Consider the following 22,782-nt stretch of genomic DNA (forward strand, 5'->3'; position numbering starts at 1 on the left):
GGCAGAGGTAGGCGAGTCTCTGTGAGTTCGAGGCCAGCCTGGTCTACAGACCAAGTGTCAGGACAGGCTCCAGAGCTACCATGAAACCCTTTCTTGAAAAAAAGAAAAGAAAGAAAGAAAGAAAGAAAGAAAGAAAGAAAGAAAGAAAGAAAGAAAGAAAGAAAGAAAGAAAGAGGGGGCTGGAGAGATGGCTCAGAGGGTAAGAGCATTGCCTGCTCTTCCAAAGGTCCTGAGTTCAATTCCCAGCAACCACATGGTGGCTCACAACCATCTGTAATGAGGTCTGGTGCCCTCTTCTGGCCTGCAGGCATACACACAGACAGAATATTGTATACATAATAAATAAATATTTAAAAAAAACCAAAAGATCAAACCAAACCAAGCCAAAAACAAACAAACAAATAAACAAAAGAAAAAATTAAAAATTTAAAAAAAAAGAAAGAGAGAGAGAGAAAAAAATCTTGATTTAAAAAATGAGAAATTTCCATGATAATAATTTTTCTAAATGCAAAGAAATTGAGATTTGGGGCAGAGAGCCAATTGAAAATCTTGACAATGAAAGAAAAAAAAAGATCAAATAAAAATTGCAGTGGAAGGAGCCATCAACAGACTAGTTCAAACAGAAAAACCAACCACTGGACGAATAAAGAAATACACTGACGAGGAATCTCACTTAGTCATAAAGAAGAATAAAATGGCATCATTTGTACAAAATGGGTGTCACTGTAGGAAACTTTCTGAGCCAGGCTCTGAGAGATGTGCCCATTGCAGCAAGAGCTGCGTGATAAGGTCCAGCTGCTTTCTCACATGTAGCCAGTGCGAGACCACAGCCTATGGCACAGTGCCACCCACACTCAGGGCAGGTCTGCCTGCCTTAGTCAAAACTTCCTTCTGACACCTTCACCAGTAGACCGCTGGTGGTGTCTCTTGGTGATCGAAGAGGAACCATCCCAGGTTCCCTTTTCTTAGCATTGGTGACAACATTGGTTACTGTTTGCCTTCCTAAGGACAGTTATTCTGATTGAGGTGAGATTGCACATTGTTGTCTAGATTTGCATGTCCTCGATAGCTAACGGTAGCGAGTATGTGGTTTTCCAGACATCTGTTGGCTACTTGTACTGCTTCTTTGGAGAAGTCTATATTCAGAAACACTGTGAAGTCAGTACAATCATCAGGGGCTGCTGGTGGGGAGAGGGAAAGAAGGGTAGATAAGCCAAGTACGGAGGACACTGCCCGGTGCAGAGATAGCCAATGCCCACCGAGTGATTCTAAGATCGCATTGTTAAACACCAGACTTTGGGTGACAATAACCGGCTGAAGTCTGTCACCAGTTATAATGGATATAACACCGTGCTGCCTCACACTGTCGTGAGGGGGAGGGGCTTGTACTTGCCACTCAGATTTCTGTAAGCATAGAGATGTACTATACTGTAAATACAAAGATGTATTTTCAAGAAAGAGATGAAGCTGACATTTTTATGAACCCACAGACTCGCAAACAGGAGAGTTATCTCCTTGTGGTGAACAGACTGCTTTGGTTCCTTTATCTTTTCTTTTTTTGTGGGGGGTGCGTTGAAACAGGGTTTCTCTGTGTAACACAGCCCTAGCTGTCCTGGAACTAGCTCTTGTAAATCAGGCTGGCCTCCAACTCCCAGTGATCCGCCTGCCTCTGCCTCCCAAGTGCTAGGATTAAAGGCATGCGCCACCACCTATAACTACTTAGGTTCTTAATTCCTTTGGAAAAGTGCCCCGTTGTAACAGGATTTATTAAAGTCATTATCAATTGGACTTAACCAAAAACATTTTCTAACATTAATTTTAGCTGCTGAGTTTGAGTGTGCACTTCAGTTCCCAGGGGTCAACAGGCCTTGGTGCCTTGTGAACCCCAAATGAGACCAGTACATTCCTGATGCTGTGGATACCCAAGGAACCGGGGGCTACTTACTCCGTTTCCATTGCACTTGCTTGCACAAATCTGTGACTCGGCCTTAAGGAACCTTGTTTCTACACATTCGCCATTTAAACAAATCTAAAGAGAGCAGAAAGAAGTCTCCAAGTCAGAGGGCTCCGACCATCTTAACACTGTAATTAGAAATTTCATATCAAAACCATAACCATTCACTGCTATAAATTTAAGGCTAGTCATTTTTTTGCAGCATTCCTCAAATGTTGATGTCTACTCTTACTAGTTTAAAAAAGTAGTAATATATGTGTGTGTATATATATATATATATATATATATACATACACACACACACACACATATATATATATAGTCTCTGTAATAGGGTTCCCTGTATAACAGCTCTTGCTGTCCTGGAACTAGCTCTTGTAGACCAGGCTGGCCTCAAACCCACAGAGATCCGCCAACCTCTGCCTCACGAGTGCTGGGATAAAAGGTGTACACAACCACCGCCCATAAGATATTTTTTTTTAATTCTATTGAGCTTTGATTTTTGAACAGTGTGATATTTAGGACTACATGTGTTAATCACTGAGGGTTTGGAGATTATTCGGGTACACCCAAGTGCTCTAAGGACGGGGCGATAATGATCGTAACACACGCACCGCTGTGATATGAGAAGTAGAGAGTTAGGACACGGGAAGAAACAGAGAAACTGAAATTTTCCTATGAATCTACACCGAAAACATAAGGGCTGGCATTTGAAACAGCTCTCATGTGGTCTGGGAAGTAGGTAGCTTTAATAAAACATGATATGACGTGTTTCCGCACAAACGCAGATACGGTCAGAAATTAAATGAGATTCTGAGGAAAATTCATTCCCTTTGTGTTTTCTAGAGGTTTGAGTTGGATGCAAAGTAAAATTATAATAATCAGTCAGATTACACTTAGCTCAAACTATTGCTAAGCATTGTTATATCCGTTTTATGTAATCGACTTTAGTCTCCACAAAAGCCCTCTAGAAGAAATGCTGTTATCTCCAAAATTACTTATTCTAGAAACATCACACATTATTCAGGTGGCTGGTAAAATGTCTAGGTATCCTGACTTCAAGGGTGGCCTAATCCACTGAGCCTCGAAAGCTAAGTGGATTTCCTCTCAGATGTGAAGTACTCGAGCACAGTCTATTCCAGAGAGTTCTTTTCTCCACACTCAAGCCCTCCCTCGTTATGCTGAAGTGATAAAGAAATGCAACGTTTCTATTTTTCTATCACCAGCTAAACATCAGTAAAAGGTACTCATTTCTCCCTCCAAATATTTAGGGTTAGACAGTGCAAGTCAAGGTTGGATACTTTAATATGAAAATGCTGACCAAAATAATAGATGAAACAAGATTTTGTTGTTTTGTTTAGTTTTGTTTTGTTTTGTTTTGTTTTTTGAGACAGGGTTTCTCTGTAGCTTTGGAGCCTGTCCTGGAACTAGCTCTTGTAGATCAGGCTGGCCTCGAACTCACAGAGATCCACCTACCTCTGCCTCCCGAGTGCTGGGATTAAAGGCGTGTGCCACCACCACCCAGCCCAAATAAAACAAGATTTTTAAGAAACTGCTTACAAGTGACTCACCCTATCCTGGTCACACAAAGTACCATTAAAGACCTTGAGAGGATCTTCTTGGACACTCGATCCAAAGTCCACAGCAATACATACTTGGTCCCGAACAAAAGCATAGATCACAGAAGCGGTGCTGTTACTAGGCGGGATGTATGGGGTTCGGCTGGGGTAAGTACAAATTAATCTCCCACAAATGAGATTCCTGAGAACATAAAAATGATTAGTATGCGTTAGGTGGTTATTAGAAATACTTTGTCATTATTTGATTAAAAACTGTGACTCAGCATTTATGCCAACACAGAGAAGATATGATATGTTTATATAAATATTTAAGGTAGAAAGCTGAAACACACTGATATAAAATATTCATTATTACTCAGTCTCTTGTTTATTCTGTAGATTATATAGTTACTGTGAAGTAATCAATTAGAGGCAGCGATGAATAATTGCAATGATGAAAAAATAATCGCAAATGAATAAATTTGTTACATGTATCCTCAAGGACCTTTGTAATTAATATTAAACATGATAAAAAATCCCACCATAATTCCATAAATAAAATAAGTCCTTATAGAAATTTAAAACAAGGTGGTATTCTAGCTTAACAGTTCCAGAAAGTTCTGCCGACATTACAGACCCAAAGCTTATAAGTCAGTTTTAATCAGGAAGCATAAACAATTCAAGGAAGTTTCAAAGGCCATGGTGCATTTGATAAACTACCAATGGTTTGAGCATGTGTGTGTGTGTGTGTGTGTGTGTGTGTGTGTGTGTGTGTGTCTGGTCTGTGTGTATGTGTGTCTGTGTGTGTGCATATGTGTGTTTGTGTATGTGTGTGCATACATATGTCTGTGTATCTGTGTATGTATGTGTGTGTCAGTGTGTGTGTGTGTTTATGTGTGTGTGTGTGCCAACTATTATTTAACCCAGTGTTTAGTTCATAGCAGGATGTTAATAAATATTTTTAGAAGCAAAAGGCAGTAACTTTGGAAGGAAAGACTCTGTGGGCACTGTGAACATCAGTTTTAAATTTGGAGTTAGGGACCAAATGATCACCTACAAATAAATGCTTTGTATGTTATCTCATAGCAGAACAATGTCCAGGCCGGGACCTTCATTCGGGCTTCATATTCACTGCCATGCCCATAGGGCACATGAAACAACTGGAATTTGTGGTATATACTAAGGACAAAAGCTAAATTAAAAAAAAAGCATATAACACAGAGAGTACTGTTGTCCTGTGTGGCATACCTCCATCCACAGAAGACGTATCTGTTTTGCCGGTCTTTACCACAGTTGCCAAACCTATCAGTTTGACCCTGGATCTCTTCATAGCAGGCAAATGGAGCGTTCCGTGAACCTATCAAAATTTGAAATATATTTAGATTAAAATATATGTTTATATCCCTCCATGTCCTCGTACACTGTATTTCCTTTACCTCTGTCTCCATTATTACCTAACTCAAACGGTTTCTTAATAAGTCATAAGAACAGAGAAAGTTCTATGAGAAAGGTTGTGTCCGTGACTATAACTGTATTCATTCCCAGAGAGGATACAAGAGAAGGAAGAGTTAGAGATGTGCATACAGGGTGGGTCTTGTCACAGACAGCAACAGAGCAGCAGAAGGCACCATTGCTCAGTAGGAGGCAAGTCTTCCCAAATGGCTTACTGCTGACGGGTCCGTCCTGCGCACTGCATGAAATCAGGGAAGGGTAAAACTGCATCGTGAGTATCTGCTCTAATCAGGGAGTTCATCCACTAACAGATTCATAACTTAGGGGTGTTAATGGGAAGTGCCAGGAATCTGAGATGCTTAGGTTCTGAAATGTAGGCCATAAGCTGGTTGGTTTTAATGTCAGCGTGACGATATAGAATAGCATGGGACCGGTGTCTCAGTGAAGGAGTGTCTAGATCGGGCTGGCCTGTCTGTGTGAGGTTTGACTAGGGCTGGCCTGTCTGTGTGAGGTTTGACTAGGGCTGGCCTGTCTGTGTGAGGTTTGATGTGGGAAGACCGAGCCCACCATGGGTGGCGTATGTGTGCAATGGCTACACAGCTGTTACCCATAGCGTAGACCAGGACCAGGGCGGGGTTCCATGGGGTCTGGAAGTGGCTACTCCTCCATTCTAGAAGCTGTGTGACAGGAGCTACTTCTTGGCAATGTGGAAACACTATGGCATTTCCTTTTTCGGAAAGGTTTGGAAACGATGGCTGTTGGTGGCCAAACTGGCAAGAGGTCCCACCAGCTTCCACAGAGCAAACCAATGGAAGTCACAAGTATTTTTAATATTGTTCAACATCACTAATCATCAAGCAAATAGCAAAGAGTAACCAGAGTGAAATATTATCTCACAGATGTTCAAGTGAGTGTCAAAAAAGACAAAAACTAACCAGCATTGGTGAGCATGGTGGGTGGAAGTGCTCAGCCATTGGTGACGGGGATGGGGCACTCAGCCATTGGTGTCATAAGTATAAGCTGGTTATAGAAACTATTGAAAACAGTTGGGAAGGAACTTCTTTAAGAACTGGGAAGTCTGACCCTCTCTGAGGAGTGGATGGGAGGTGGGGTGGGAGGGAAGGCAGAGAGGGAGGAGTAGGAGAAAGGGGGGGAGTGAGAACTGAGATTTGTGTGTAAAATGAGAAAAGATTGTTTTTAAAAATTAATATTTTTTTAAAAAGGACTCAATACAGAGTTATCTCATGATTCAGAATTCCACCTTGCTGTATTTAAGGGGGAATGAAAGCATTTTCTCAAGGAGATATGCACAGTTCCAGGCTCGGGATTACAGGCTTCACAACTGCCAACATTTTGAAACAAGCTAAAAGTGCATTGACCTTTAAATTAAAAATAATGAACACATTAAGCATAATTTAAAAAATAATCTGTAAGAGATAGATATATGGATAGATAGATGATTGATAAGTAGATAGATGAGAGAGAGAGAGAGAGAGAGAGAGAGAGAGAGAGAGAGAGAGAGAGAGAGAGAGAGATGGATAATACATAGACAGACAGACAAATAGATAGTAGGTAGGTAGATAGATGGCTAGATAAATAGACAGACAGATAGGTAGATGATAGATAGGATATTTAAATATCAAGTGCTATTTAGACATAGATTTCATGCTTTTTGTCACAAGAATGAATCTCTCCAAGACATTGTGCTAAGTGAAATGAGTCAGGTACAGAGGTGAAAACTATGTTATCTCACTTATACGTGATATCTAAAATTGTCAAATTCACAGAAACACAGTATGGGACCTGGGGAAAAGGAAAAGAGATAACAGTCAAGAGGCTCAAAGTCTGATTTATGTAAAGTGGTTCAGCTTAAAGGAGCTAAAAGACAACCTCATGAAAATAGGAAACAATACTCTCTTATATATTTGAAATTTGCTGAGAGCTTAGATCTTAAGATTTTATTTACTGCACGTACTGGCTTTGTGGGAGCCTAGGCTGTTTGGATGTTCACCTTACTAGACCTGGAAGGAGGTGGGAGGTCCTTGGACTCCCCACAGGGCAGGGAACCCGGTCTGCTCTTTGGGCTGATGAGAAAGGGGGAGTTGATTGGGGGAGGGATATGGGAGGCAGTTGTGGGGAAGAGACAGAAATCTTTAATAAAAAATAAATAAAAAAGAAAAAAAGAAAAAAAAGATTTTATTTAAAGCTAAAAGAGAAAGCAGTACCTAAGGGAAGTTTTATATGTATTTATTTTAATTAGCTTGACCATGACAAATACCTAAGTATATGTGCAGATATCAACTATCAAGTCCTATACCCAAAGCCATTTTGTATTTGACACTTCAATAAAAAAATACTTTTAAAACAATGTAAATATTAAATAAAAATTGAAATCTACATGGTGGTTTCTATTGTTCGAGCAATGTGAAAAGAAAGCGTGAGTCACTGACTTAGATGTAACAAAAATTTTACCTTTTCCATACATCTCCTCGCAGCGTTTATTCAGGTCTGGACAGTCTCCGCTGTAACAGATAGACCCGCCATCCCGGCAGGTGTGCCCATTGCGTATGGTTACATCAGCTGGACAGAGTCCTGAGCTCCCATTGCAGACTTCAGGAATATCACATTTCGGATGCTTTGGGGGCCTGCATACATGGTTTTGTGGTAAAAACTGACGGGAAAAAATTATAAATAACAATACTGTGTTCCCAAGTATTTTGAAACAATATTGATCGTGTGTTCCTTTGATTCCTTAGTGTTTTTCAATCTCTTAGTGTACGTTGCTGTGCTATTCACTTAAAAATAAGCTGAATGCTTATATGAAAGCAAGAGATAGGGCATAGAAATATAAGGATTGGTATAAGAAAAATTATGCTATGGGATCAGGGACTGACTCAATGGGTTTGCTGCAGAACATGAGGAACTGAGTGTGTATTCCCAGAGCACACATAAAAGCTGGGTGTGGCGGTGTGCATCAGCAAGCCCAGGACTAGTGCAGGGGTGGGGGTGGGAGGGCCAGACAAGCAGATTCCAAGGTTCATGCACCAGTCAGGGTAACTGAAGCAATAGGCTTCCAGCTGAGAAAGAAACATAGATCAAAGAAACAAAGTAGAGAAGGAATAGAGGAAAGCCATCCCGGTGTCAACACCTGGCTCCCATATGGGCCATGTTACCCATATGATGGAGGAAAGTCATTGGTTAAAAAATAAAGAAACTACTTGGCCCTCATAGGTTAAAACATAGGTGGGTGGAGTAAACAGAACAGAACGCTGGGAGGAAGAGGAAGTGAGCTCAGACTCGATAGCTCTCCCCTCTCCCGGGCAGTCATGATGAAGCTCTGACCCAGGATGGACGTAGGCTAGAATCTTCCCGGTAAGCGCACCTTGCAGTGCTACACACATTATTAGAAATGGGCTAGTCCAGGTGCGAGAGTTAGCTGAGAAGAGGCTAGATATAATGGGTCAAGCAGTGTTTAAAAGAATACAATTTGTGTGTTGTTATTTTGGGGCATAAGCTAGCCAGGCAACCAGGAGCTGGGATGGCAGGAATGCAACCCGCAGCTCCCACAACACCCATACAGGCCACTGGCACATGCATGTGCACATGCACACACAGGCACACACGCCATTGGCCTTTCATTCAAGGAAGCAAAAACAACTGTTAGCTTTGGAAAATAGGCATGTAGAGTGAAAATATTTTAATTAAGTCAATTTCAAAAGAAAATAGAAATGTTTACACCATAGTTTGCAATTGTGGAAGACTTATCAATTCTGTTATAAGTTAAAACGAAAAGGAAAATGGTTAGCTGGACCTGGTGGTACAGTCTTGCAATTCCAAGTTTTTGGGATACTGAGGCAGGGGGATTATAAATTCAAGGACATCCAGGGTTACAGAGTGAGCTCAGGCACAGCATGGGTCAAACAGAGAAACTCTGCCACACACAGAAAAAAGGGTCGGGGGCAGCGCCAAGTCAATAGAAATACGATATTGGGCAAAGACTGCAACAATGAAGAAAATGTCACAAAATAAGAAACTGAATCCTTAATTCATTATCGTTTTCTTCACTTAAAAGGTAATTTGCTTTCACATAAAACTGTAGTCATAAGTCAACACATCCCCTGTATAATTCATAGGTGCTTACACAACGTCACTAAACTTAAATCTTACTTGACAAGATTGGCAGCAGGTTTGTGAGGGAGACATGCTGTCGCATTTGCTTCCTGGTTTCAGAACACAAGTTGTAGGTTCACAACAGCTGTCGGGCCCACATTGCTGCAAAGGAAGACATGTGTCAGTGGCAAAACTTGATAGAGCTATGTAGTCTAGGAAGACATTAACAATAGTGGCATGTACTGATATTAGCACCCATGGGTAATCATCATGATTAATGGGGTCTTAATAGAGTAACTGATAGCCTACTTTTCCTCCCAATCCAATTAGAAGCCATAGAAAAATACACGAGATACCTTTTTCCAACAGTTGGATACAACAGAGAAAGAAGAACCATGAATCACTATAGACGAAAACCAAATAAATGACTGTACAGTTTGGTAGGTATTTTTCCGAGAAGACCATGATAATCTTGATGACTTAAATAGACAAGATTGTTCCCCCAACCCACTGCCATCTGCAACTCTGCAAGCTAGTTCTGGACCCACAGGATGCAAACCCTCTTTGTATGTGACCTCCCCTTTGCCAGGCTTCTTTCCTTTCCCATTCCACCTCTGTCTTCTCTATTTCCCCCTTCCACATGGCCATTTCCACACCCACAGGCCTAGGTCCAGTTAGGTGGCCTTTTAGCCTGCTTTGTCCAAATGCCACCTTTGTTCAGATACTTCTTCCCTCTCTCATGCTCATCCAGCTCTCACAGGTCAATTTCTGGACCTGTGGTTTCAGAACCTGGTCCAGTTGAACAGCTTGTCCACCGGGTTTATCTGGGCTCGCTCAGGTCATGCAGCTCCTGTACTGGGCCAGTCTAAGGAAAGTTTGACTATCACATCAGAAAAGCAACCAAACAAAAAAGCTCACATGCCCAAGTCAAACAGCCAAGGCAGCTTATATCATACCCAGTAGTCCTTTGACATGGTATCTATTAGAACCACCAAGATGAACCACGGAACACAGAAATGAAAAGGACAATCGTCTACTTTATAAAATAATGCAAGGATGAAAGCTAGGCATGAGCAATCACTTCACTGAACTCCAATATCAAGAAACCCTTGAAAGTGCCCACCAATGTACAAACACATAGCTGAATGACATTAAGGTAACTCTGAATTTGAACATTGAATTCAATATAAATATCTCTTTATTGAAATGAAGAAGAATTGAAAAACTTGATATACCACTTGGAAAATTCAGGAACAGTCTTTCGTGTAGAACAAATCAAGCAGAAGACAGAGTATCAGGACTCAAAGTAAAGGATCTAGACAAAAAAGAGAGTGTGAAAAGATTAAACAAACACAGGAAAAGAACATGAAGTAACTCTCAGACCCTATGTAAAGACGAAACCTTCAAATTATAGGCTTGGGTAATGGAGAAGAATGGCCAGAGGCAAGGATGAGATCATGTACAAGATCACAGAAGAAAAATTCCCCAAACTAAGGAAGGACACACACACACACACACACACATATGAAGCACACAGAACCCCAACTAGACAAGACCAGAAAAAAAACACCCCACAGCATAGCATAACTAAACACTAAATATATAGAACAAAGAAAAACTACTAAAAATTTCAAGAGAAAAAAACCAAAGTCACATATAAAGAAAAACCTATCCGAATATTTCTCAATAAAAACTGAAAGCCAGAAGAGTCTGGAGCAATGCATTCCAAGTTCTAAAAGACCATGACTGACAACCTAGACTACTGTACCCAGAAAAACTATCTGCAATAGTTAAAGGAGGAAAAAGAACTTTAACAATACAAAAGAGCTTTAAAATTCATCACAAAGAACAGAGCACTGAGCATCATACATGAAGAGATGAATAAAGAAACACCCAAGAGACTCTAGTAAGAAAACAAAGCTATAATTTAATGATATACAAAGCACAACTAAGAACACAAATCTTCAAAAAATAAATACTGCAATCTATAAACCCATTTCAATATTCGCTGTCAATATTAATGGCTTCAAATCTCTAACCAAAAAGTCACAGAAATGGATTAAGAAACAAAACCCATCTATCTCTTGTCTATAAGAAAGTCATCCTAGCTTTAGAAATAGGTGCCAGAGGTATGGAAAAATTCTCCATGTAAATGGAAACAAGGGACAAACATTCATAGCTATTTTAATATCTGACAGAATAGACTTCAAGCCAAAATTAATCAGAAGAGTTAGGAAAGGACACTATATGCTTGTTAAAGGAAAGATCCCAAGAAGATATTGCAATTCTAATCATTTATTGTCCAAACAGCAGAGCGTCAACACCACTATCAGCTAAGATCACATGTTGAATATTGAAAGCAGGAGTCATCAGTATCCCTGTCCCACCAAGAGAAAGATCATTGAGACAACAAATTAAGAGAGAAATCCTGAAATCAGTGGGTGGTGGCAAATGCCTTTAATGCCAGCACTAGGGAGGCAGAAGCAGGCAGATCTGTGAGTTTGAGGCTAGCCTGATCTACAAAAGCTAGTTCCAGGACAGGCTCCAAAGTTACAGAGAAACATTGTCTCAAAAAACCAGAGAGAGAGAGAGAGAGAGAGAGAGAGAGAGAGAGAGAGAGAGAGAGAGAGAGAGAGAGAGAGAGAGAGAGAGAGAGACTGGAATTAAATGATGGCCGAATCAAAGGGACCTAACAACAAGAATACAAATCTATGTAAACACTAATAGAATGTACTTGCTTCTCAGCAGCCCATGGAACATTCTCCAAAACTGACTACATATTAAGTCAGAAAATATAACACCAGGCAGTGGTGGTGCACACCTTTAATGCCAGCATTTGGAAGGCAGAGAAAGGTAGATCTCTGTGAGTTCAAGGCCAGTTTGGTCTACAAGAGCTAGTTCCAGGACAGCCAGGACTGTTACACAGAGAAGCCCTGTCTTGAAAAACAAAACAAGAACAAAGACCCAAGTTTGATCCTTGTACCCATGTAGAAGACTGCTGCTCTGTTAACTTTGCATTTTAAACTGTAACCCAGTGCCCGGCTGTTGTGCAACTCAACTCAACTCCTGGGACAACATGAAGAAATATCTACTCGCCCCAGAGAGGGAACGAACAGACCAAAGTAAAGATACTGCTACTGTCTAGTTTAGTGAACCAATACGTTTTATTGGGTTATCTGAGTATAGGTGAAGGGTTACTTACAGAAACAACAGAGATAACACAGAGATAGCTGGGTGACCCTAGCTTGGGTGACAGCTCATAAGAGCTAGAAGCAGGAAGCACACTGCAACCTGAGGCATCTGAACAAGCTGGAGAGTAACTTTTCTAAGTAATTCAGTTGGTTTGAGCCTCTTTCGCAGCTTGAGTTTCTTCTAGGTAGCTCGAATAATCTGGGAGTATTTCTCAATAATTCTTACTGTTTATATATGCCTGGCGTGGGGGTAGGGCTAAAGGAATCTGGTCAGTTTCAGGGATTTCTAAAGCCTCTGAGTTATGTATGTTATGCCTATGGACTTAATAGGCTTCCCTGCGGGATGGAATGTTCCACCTCCCCTCCTCCACATGGAATATCCAATGTCTTAAGCAGCTGCCCTGCAGGATGGGGTGTTTCACCTTCCCCTTAAAACATCCTTCGTCTTAACAAGCTTCCCTCCAACAAGGAATAACTGCTGCCCAACACTGGCCCAGTTCACATACCCACTATAAATTTATGGAAAATTAGTAAACTATAAAGGATGCAATGATGTGTAAAATAATATACTGGTTTAAATTCAAAAAAAAAAAGAAAAACAAAACAAACGAGATAGAATTAAATAACGGCCCGTATCTTATCTAACAGCCGAGAATTAAAGTTGTGTATCAAGAACAAGTAAAATAGCAAAAAATATACAAATTCATAGAGGTTGAAAAAACTCACTACTGAATGAAATTACATCAAGACAGATACCAAGAAGGAAAATAAAATAAAATGAAAATGCAACATTCCCCAACCTTGGGATATAATGAAGGCCGTACTAAGAGGTAAGTTAATAGTGATAACTGCCTACACCAAAAATAACTGAAGAGAACTCATATAAATAATGACAATATAATTGGAAGTTCTAGAAAAAGCAAGAATAAGAGTAGATAGGAAGAAATAAACTCAGGTTGAATCAGTGAAATAGAAATCAAAAACCAACATAAAGAATAAGGAAACCAAATGTTGGTTCTTTGTGGAAATCAACAAAATGGACAAACCTTTAAATAAATTAACAAAAACATGGAGAGAGATGATCCAAATTGATGTAGAATTCCCCTTTGTATGCTGTGAATATCATTGGTTAATAAAGGAACTCCTTTGGGCTTATAGCAGAGCTATAGGGGAACAGAGGTAGGCGGGGGAAACTAAACCAAATGCTGGGAGATAAGAGGCAGAGTCAGGGAGAAGCCATGTAGACCCGCTGGAGACAGATGTTGGAACTTTAACCAGTAAGCCACAGCCATGTGTCAATACACAGATTAATAGAAATGGATTAAATTAATATGTAAGAGTTAGACAAGAAGAAGCTAGAGCTAATAGGCCAAGCAGTGATTTAATTAATACAGTTCTGTGTGGATATTTCAGTTTCTGGGCAGCCAGGAAACAAAGAAATGGCCAACTAAATCCACGTAAAACCTGAGAAAGCTTAAAAAGGAATCCTAAACAAAAGAACAGAGTTAAGCATGGTTTGGTATCGGCATTTTCTTGGGTGGGCTCTGTTTGCTAGAAGCAAGCAGAGGCATGGCTCCTTTAAGAGAGGTCTTCCTGATTCAGTGATAGCAGACTGGGCAATGTGCAAGACTTGCAGAGGCAGGGAATGGACTTCCACCATGGTGGACTGTGCAGAGCAAGCAGGCAGTGCTGAGTTTCTCCTAACAATGGCGCCACTTAAATTTATAAGAAGTGCTTAACATTTTAAGAATCAGTCCTGGTCAGAAAATAATTATAAATACACAATAAAGACAAATTCAGATGGAAAAGACCTCTAAATTGGTCACAGTGTTGGATAAACATACATTGGCTTGGGAGAGAGAAGAAACAGAGTATAGAGAGTTGAAAAAGAAGTAAATCATTAAAAAATTAAAACAAAGTCTTTAAAGAGACAGAATATAAACAATCATAGATTAAAGGGAATAAAAAAATAACAAGCCACATAAAGATGAACTATACACAGAGAGTCTGGATTATGAATATTATTGTGTTTTCTTTGAATTTCTTGACTGCAGAGAGACATTTGATTTTGGGGATTTCTAAGCTAAACCAAAATGCATATTTTAAAGGTATTGAATTCAAAATGTGGGTCTAAGTATATGTTTCTTTGGAAAAGAGGTTCTGCTTTTGTTTCCACAGAAGATGAGAATCTGTGGAATACTTCTAGACTAATGTGGTTTGATAGGCCAAGGCTCCCTGAAAGGTTGCCTTGAACACCCCTCAAAAAATTACTTTGCCCAATAAACAACAGGAAGCACTTTGAAGAAAACTATGCCCATATTCCCAAATATTGTTTATAAATGTTTATTTACATTTAAAGGGGGATATTCTATAGAGATTTGTATTGATGTGAATATTGGTTTATTGATACAAATTTAAGGACAATTTTGTTATACTGTGCATATGTTTCTGCTCTTGATTAAGGTATTGTGTTTGTGTAGCTCATTTAAAAATACAATGTATAATTTAAAAATATAGGCTAGTAGATAATCATCTATAATAATCAAGCTTGTAGTCATGTTAGTTAGATTTTCTAGATGTACAGAGATGTATTTCAGATGGATAGGGATTCTTCAAACCTTTCAAAGACTATAGAATATGGCATTTAAAATGTTTAAAAATTTAGGACTTTTCATGACAATGAGACACATCTGCTCCTGGCAGTTTCAATCTACTTCAAGAGAAAGATGGGCATTGAAGAGGCTTCTTAAGGAGTTGATTAGTCATTTGGGCAAGAAACTACTCTTGCCTGGACTGTTTGATGAACTGGACATGCAGGACCCAAAGAGAAATGATTGATAAAATTGCTTAAAGGTTCCTGCTTCATGAAAGAGTCTACCAAACATTCTAAAGGACACAGAAAAATGTGATAGATAAGCTGCCAATATAGGTGGAACTATCTTTGACATTTCCTGCTTCGTGGAAAAGTCTGCTGGATACTATGGGCCTGTGGGCTAAAGACTGTATGGCCCAACAGTACAGAAGAACTTTGGGTAACTGTCCAGGCAGCAAGGTGTCTCTGTCAATTCTAGAGTTCTGGAAGTAGCTTTCAATACGCTTCCTGTTTTCTTAGGTAATAGGAGTCTTGCTGGAGTTGAAGAATGGATAGTAATAATACAGTTTTCCTTAGTTATGATAAAAATATAAGATAGATATAAATACTGTAACTGTAATTCTTGCTTGATAACTGTTTTATGTCATTTTACTATGTTAAAGTTGAAACCTTCCTTTTTATTTAAACAGAAAGGGGGGCTGGAGAGATGGCTCAGTGGTTAAGAGCACCGTCTGCTCTTCCAGAGGTCCTGAGTTCAATTCCCAGCAACCACATGGTGGCTCCAAACCATCTATAATGAGATCTGGCGCCCTTCTCTGGCGTTTGGGTATACATGGAGGCAGAAAGTTGTATACATAATAAATAAATATACCTTTAAAAAAAACAGAAAGAGGAGGTGATGTGGGAGTCCCCTTTGCATGCTGTGAATATCATTGGTTAATAAAGGAATTGCTTTGGGCCTATAGCGGAGATATAGGGAAACAGAGCTAGACGGAGAAAACTAAACGGAATGCTGGGAGAAAGGAGGTGGAGTCAAGGAGAAGCCATGGCATCCCCACTGGAGACAGATGTGCTGAAACTTTGCTGGTAGTCCACGACCTTGTGGCGATGAACAGATTAATGGAGATGGGTTAAATTAAGATGTAAAAGTTAGCAAATAGAACCTAGAGCTAATGGGTCAAACAGTGATTTAAATAATATAGTTTCTGGGTGATTATTTCCAGGAAACAAACAAGCAGCCTCCTCCAACACCAAATTAATAAAATTGAAGATGAAAATGGAAACATTACAATAGATGCCAAGGAAATTCAGAGTATCAAAAGGAAGATACACTTTAAAGATACATATTTCATCAAACCAGAAAACCTAAAAGAAATTAATGCATTCTTTGATTTATACAATCTACCAAGGTCAGATCAAGATGAAATAAGCAATGTAGGCAAACCACAAACCCCTAGTAAAATAGAATCAGTAATTTAAAATCTCCTAACCAAAAAATTACTAGACCAGATGGATTCAGCACAGAATTATATCAGACCTTCAAAGAAGAGCTAATGCCAATACTCCTCAAAGTATCCTACAAAATAGAAACTGAAGGAACATCTCCTAATTTTTATGAAGCTACTATTACCCTCATACCTTAGCCACACAGACTCAACAGAAAAGAAAATTTTATACCAATACCTCATATTAACATAGATGCAAAATTTTCCAATAAAATACTTATAAGCAGAATTCAAGAACACATCAAAAATATTATTTACCATGATCAAGTTGGCTTCATTCCAGAGATGCGGGAATTGTTCAACATACATAAATCAATAAACTTAATCCACCACACAGACAAACTGAAAGACAAAAACCACATGATCATCTCATTAGATACAGAAAGGCCTTTGACAAAAATCAATATCCCTTCATGACAAAAAACCTGGAGATACTTGGGATAAAACTGGGAAACGGACAACATCTTCAACACATGGTCAGACTGGATGACTGTATGTACAAGAACACAAGCAGAAAATCTGCACAAAACTCAACTCTCAACAGACCAAAGACCTCAACATAAGGCCAGATACCCTGAATCTAACAGAAGAGGGAAAAGGGAATAGTCTTGAACTCATTGGCAAAGAAGAAGGCTTTCTGAATAGGACCCGGATAGGATGGGTGCCAAGGACAACAACTGATAACTAGGCCCTCATGAAACTGAAAAAAAAAATTAACAACAACACATCCAATAGAGAGCTTACATCTAAAACATATAAAGAACTCGAAAAAACTAAACATTCAGAAAACACATAACCCAATTTAAGTATAGGGCATAGATCTAAACAGGGTTCTCAAAGGATGAAATACGAAGGACTGAGAAGCACTTAAAAGAAATGTTCAACACCCTTAGCCATCAGAGAAAAGAAAATCAAAACTACGTTGAGATTTCATCTTACTCCAGTCAGAACAGCCAAAACCCAAACAAATGACAGCTCTTACCAGCAAGGATTTGGCTAAGGGGCACACTCATCCATTGCTGGTGGGAGTGCAAATTTGTACAGCTGCTGCAGACATAAGTGTTGCAGTTCCTCGGGAAGTAGGGAATGTATTTACTTAAAGATTCAGCTTTCTCACTCTTGGGCACATATATAAAGGACTCTACATCACGCTAAGGAGCATTTGCTCAGGGATGTTCATTGCTGCTCTATTCCTAATAGCTAGAAAATATAAACAGCCTCTCTGTCCATCAACAAATAAATATATCAGAGAAATATGGCACATTGACACAGTGGAAAGTGCAGCTAAGTGGGTGGAACTAGAAAAAACATCCTGAATGAGGTAACCTAGACTCAAAATGACAAATATATGTCTTCTCCCATATGCAGACATTGTCTTCTAAGCATTCAATAAGCATGCTAGTGTAGTAATAAGGGCGGCGGGGCTGTGTCCCCAACACCCCAGCCGCCTGCTCGGCTAGCTTATGCCCGAAATAACAACACACAAACTGTAGTCATTTAATCTCTGCTTGGCCCATTTCTATCTAGCCTCTTCTAGGCTAATTCTCACATATTAATTTAGCCCATTTCTAATCATCTGTGTAGCGCCCCTAGGTGCGCTTACTGGGAAGATTCTAGCCTATGTCCATCCTGGGTCAGAGCTTCATAGCTTGTGTCTTCCCGGGAGCGAGGGGCATGGCGTCTCTCTGAGGCGTCTGCTCCCAAGAGGAGAGCTGTGGAGTCTGAGCTCACTTCCTCTTCCTCCTAGCATTCTGTTCTGTTTACTCCTCCCACCTATCTTCTAACCAATGAGGACCAAGCAGTTTCTTTTTATTTAACCAATGACCTTCCTCCATCATGCTAGTATCAGAATAACCACAGAAGTAAGGAACAGTGCAGGGAGGGAATGATCTCTGAAGAAAAGGGGGAAAGAATATATAGTTAGAGAGAGAAGACTGGAACAGGAGGATTGTGTGTGGTGATTTTAAAGAAAGGGGTTCCCAATAGGCACAGAGGGAGTGGTACTATTAGGAGGTGTGGCCTTGTTGGAGTAGGTGTGGCTTTGTTAGAGGAGGTGTGGTACTAGGGGGTGGGCTTTGAGGTCTCTGAAGCTCAAGTCAGTTCACTTTCTGCTGCCTGTGGATCAGGGTATAGAACTCTCAGCTCCCTCTCCAGCACCATATATGCCTGCATGCCACTATGTTTCCCATAAGGAGGATAATGGACTCAACCTCTGAAACCTTAAGCCAGCCCCAATTAAACATTTTCCTTTGCAAGAGCTGCTGTGGTCGTGGTGTCTCTTCCACAGCAGTAGAAACCCTAACTAAGACAAGGATTAGATAGGAGAAGGGTTACAAGTGTACAGTGAGGTAATATGGGGAAGGAGGACTAACACTGAGGGCCGTTTGAGGGGGTCATGTGGAAACCTACAACAATAGAAGTTTCTTCAATATGACATATATGAAATACATCTGAACAGAATCACCAAATAATGGAGGAGACCAAGCCCTAACAAGACATCTGCTGCCACCACGTGAAACCTCCAGTCCCAGGGACCGGTTACATCTTATCCAAGCTGTTGGCCAAAGGGACCCCATGGAAGGCCCCAGACAACTTTGGCTTTTGACAAGGGTATTTTATTGATTGCTCTCCACAAACTTGATGATAATATCCTATTGTTGAAGACAACACCCAAATAGCTCAGTGAACACAGAGAAGGTGAACTGATGCCCCTTTAGAACCTTTCCTCCTACTGACTGGTGTTCATGGTACTGGAAGGTACTCTGCAAACTACCAGAGAACCGTAAACTATAATAACCCTGCTACAAACCCTTGCATCTACAATAGTGACCTGCCTGAATAGTGACCTGCCTGCATGGCGCACTGGTGCAATCAGGACATATGTGTTGTGGGAGGAAATAGCCACTGACTGGATTTAAGAACCAGCCGGGCAGCAGTGGTACACGCCTTTAATCCCAGCACTCGGGAGGCAGAGGCAGGCGGATCTCTGTGAGTTCGAGGCCAGCCTGGTCTACAAGAGCTAGTTCCAGGACAGGAACCAAAAGCTACGGAGAAACCCTGTCTCAAAAAATCAAAAAGAAAAAAGAAAAAGAAAAAAAGAAAGAAAAAGAAACACTGGGTGACGTGAACCCGTACCTGTACTTAAAGGTATTTTTGGAAAGGTTTTGTTTTTTTGTCTCATTTTTGCTTTCTCTGGGCCTTTTCTTCTTCTTTTTTTTTTAACTTTACTGGGTTTTGCTTATGTATTACGGTTTCCAAATTTGAGGTGTGTGTGTGTGTGTGTGTGTGTGTGTGTGTGTGTGTGTGTGTGTGTGTGTGTTTCTCGTGCTCTTTTTAGTGTCTTCTTGTCTGTTCATTTTGTTTTAACAGTGTCTATTTATTTGTCTGTTTTCTTAAGAGAGAGAGAAAAGGGGCATTGATTTAGAAGGGTGAGGAGGATCTACATGAGAGAGGGGAAGAGAGGGGAAACTGTGATCAGAATATATTGCATGAAGATAACTTTCTTTTCAATCAAAAATAAAATTAAAAAATAACACACAAAAATCAGTAGCTTCCTTCTATACAAATGACACACATACAAAGAAAGAAATCAGGGAAACTGTGCCTTTCACATTAACCTAAAAGCATCTTGGAAAAAATTCACCAAGTAGATGAATGACTTATATAATAAAAAACGATACGACACTGAAGAAAAAAATTGAAAAAGAGATGAGAAGATAAAAGACAACTCTTGCTTTGTGTATCTGCAGGATTAATGTTGTTTAGATTGCCACCCTACAAAAGCAGTCTATAGATTTAATGCAATACCCAAAAATTCTTCACAGAAGTTGAAAAAAATCTTAAACTTGCACACACACACACACATAAATACACATGTTGTGGCATTTCATTTGTATTTTAATTAATAAAACTTGCTTGAGGACCAGAAACATAAAACAGCCAGCCTTTTAGTAAAACTGATCAGCTTTACAGACCAGGCAGCAATGACACACACCTTTAAACCCCGTAGCTATACTAGCTTGCCATAGAAACCAGGCAGTAGTGGTTCATGCCCTTAACCTCAGAACTAGAGAGGATTATAAAATGGGAAGAGACAGCTCTCAGTCTCATTCTGAGGTTTCCTGAAAGCAGAATTACCATTTTCAAACTGAGGTTGGGTTTGCTTTCCTGGTCTTCAGGTTGAACCCCAATATGTGTCTCTGAGTTTTTATTAATTATGCTTCATATGCACAAAAAAGAAAATAATAGGAAACCTAAATAAACCTGAATAATAAAAGAACTTTTGGAGGTATAACCATCCCAGATTTCAAGTTGTATTACCTACATACAGTGATAAAAACACCATGGTATTAGGATAAAAACAGACATGTTGATTAGTGGAATCTACTGAAGATCCAGATACATGACCAAACACCTAGATATTCAAGTTTTGACAAAGAAGTAAACAAAAAAAATACACAGTGTAGAAAAGACAACATCTTCAGTAAATGGGGCTGGTCAAACTAGAGAGCTGCATTGAAAAGAATTGTCCATGTCATTCACAGATTTATATCTATCTGTTCTACTCAAAACTCAACTCCAAATGGGTCAATGACCTTAACATAAGACTAGACATCCTGAATCTGCTAGAACAGAAAATGAGGAATAGATTTGAACACACTGGCACAAGAAAGGATTTTCTGACCAGAACACTGATAGCAAAGGCATTGTGACCAATGGTTAATAAATGGAACTTCATGGAGCTGAAAAACTTTAAAGAAGATATAAGATCCAGCTATCCCACTCTTGGGTGTATACACAAAGGACTCTACAGTATCAAACTTACAAAACTCAGCAGCCTTTTTATACATCAGCAACAAACCTCCTCAAAAAGAGATCATGCGTACACTCCCACATAAAAGATCCTAAAATACACCTAACCAAGAAGATGGAAGACCTCTACAATGAGGGGTAGGGTGGAAGGGAGGGAGAAGGGAGGGAGAGAGGGAGGGAGGGAGGAAGTGAGGAAGGAGAGGAGCAGAAATCCTACACATGGGGGGGGGCAGAGAGAGAGAGAGAGAGAGGAAATGGAGACAGGGAAGGAGGGGAGAGAGGGAAGGAGAGTGGGTGGGAGGAAAGGAGGGGATGAACAGGAGGGAAAGAAGGCACAGACACTCCACATCGACCAGCTCAGATGAGGGGATCTAACAGGACTTGTCTCGGATGGCCTGGAGATGAACACAAGTGGGGGAACACAAGAGAGGCATGAGAAGTCTCAGCAATGATGATCAGCATCTGTTATCTGACGGCCGCCATAGTCGCTCATGTCGGCCAAGCTCATCATCCCGTCTTTGTAACTGGTCCTTTTATTTTGTGGCGAGCATGGCCCCAGCAAAATGTATTTTAAAAAAGATAAATTTTAAGAGTAATTTAAGAGTAAAAGAAGAGGACTTGATCTACAAGTTAGTAGCAAACTCTTTTGTTGATCGGCTGTGCAAAGCAGTAACTCATGCCCATGTATATGAACAGTGCTACTGTGTTTATGTTATATTCAAGGTGATTTCTGTTATCACTATAGATGCTCTAATACCCAGAAGCACTGTTCCCGGGACCGTCTGCATTCACTATATTTTCAGGACTTTCCTGCCATGCAAAAGATCAAAACTACCTGAAGTGCAGTCTACAGTATATGACAGGTTCCCACAGGAAACCTATGTCCTAAAATTTTGTGTTGGACTGATGACAGATTAAACTTGAACATACAGTTATGAAATTTGCTTGCAGCAGTGCATGGTGTGTGGTGTAATTTAGCAATATAATATTTCTGACAAAGAAAAGCTAAAACAATGGGCTTGCTCTACAACCCCCTAGATGGCATACTCACTTGTGGGGTACCACAGTCACAGATCTCATTACCCTCCACTCTGCGGTCTCCACAGACTGGTCTTGGATTAAGTTGCATTTGCGGCTTATTCTGAAGACATTTGGCACCCACATTAGACTTAAAGCGCTCAAAGTCACTCAAACTGCAGTTGCTAAACACCTTCACACCTGCAGATTGCCTAAAAGTGAATTCATACACTGTCATTAGCAGAATACATCGCAAAGCATAACTCCATATCCTATGCTAGCTTTGTGATATTATTTAATAGATGATAGCAAATACTCTTTTGGGAGAATCACTGGAGCATAAGGATGAAGCTAGTATAAATACTGAAGTTCTCTTGAACTTGATATCAACTAATTCCGATATATTATCTGTCTAATAAGTTAACTGTTACAGGATCATTATGCAAATGAAATAACAAGGGAAATGTCTAATTTGACTCTTTGGCTTAGGTCATTGATATTATGTACAATCACTTAGGCTTTGTGAACTCTGGGGACTTATCAAAAATATTAATTAAATTCTTAATACAACACCAAAATCTTAGATACT

The 22,782-nt window shown here is 40.0% G+C and overlaps 1 protein-coding gene across 1 annotated transcript in view; it reads right to left on the reverse strand.

Annotated features, from left to right (window-relative positions):
• LOC142857023 (disintegrin and metalloproteinase domain-containing protein 32-like) overlaps nucleotides 1–22,782 on the reverse strand; it is a 68,574-nt gene that overhangs the window by 9,394 nt on the left and 36,398 nt on the right. The window contains exons 12-17 of the mRNA XM_075984641.1: nucleotides 22,228–22,405; nucleotides 9,133–9,237; nucleotides 7,438–7,636; nucleotides 4,762–4,870; nucleotides 3,526–3,715; nucleotides 1,946–2,029 (exon numbers count right to left, since the gene is read on the reverse strand). Of these exons, the coding sequence (XP_075840756.1) occupies nucleotides 1,946–2,029; nucleotides 3,526–3,715; nucleotides 4,762–4,870; nucleotides 7,438–7,636; nucleotides 9,133–9,237; nucleotides 22,228–22,405 (865 nt within the window). The remainder of the gene's footprint in view (nucleotides 1–1,945; nucleotides 2,030–3,525; nucleotides 3,716–4,761; nucleotides 4,871–7,437; nucleotides 7,637–9,132; nucleotides 9,238–22,227; nucleotides 22,406–22,782) is intronic.

The sequence above is a fragment of the Microtus pennsylvanicus genome, chromosome 9, assembly GCF_037038515.1.
Source record: "Microtus pennsylvanicus isolate mMicPen1 chromosome 9, mMicPen1.hap1, whole genome shotgun sequence".
Classification (NCBI taxonomy): Eukaryota; Metazoa; Chordata; class Mammalia; order Rodentia; family Cricetidae; genus Microtus; species Microtus pennsylvanicus.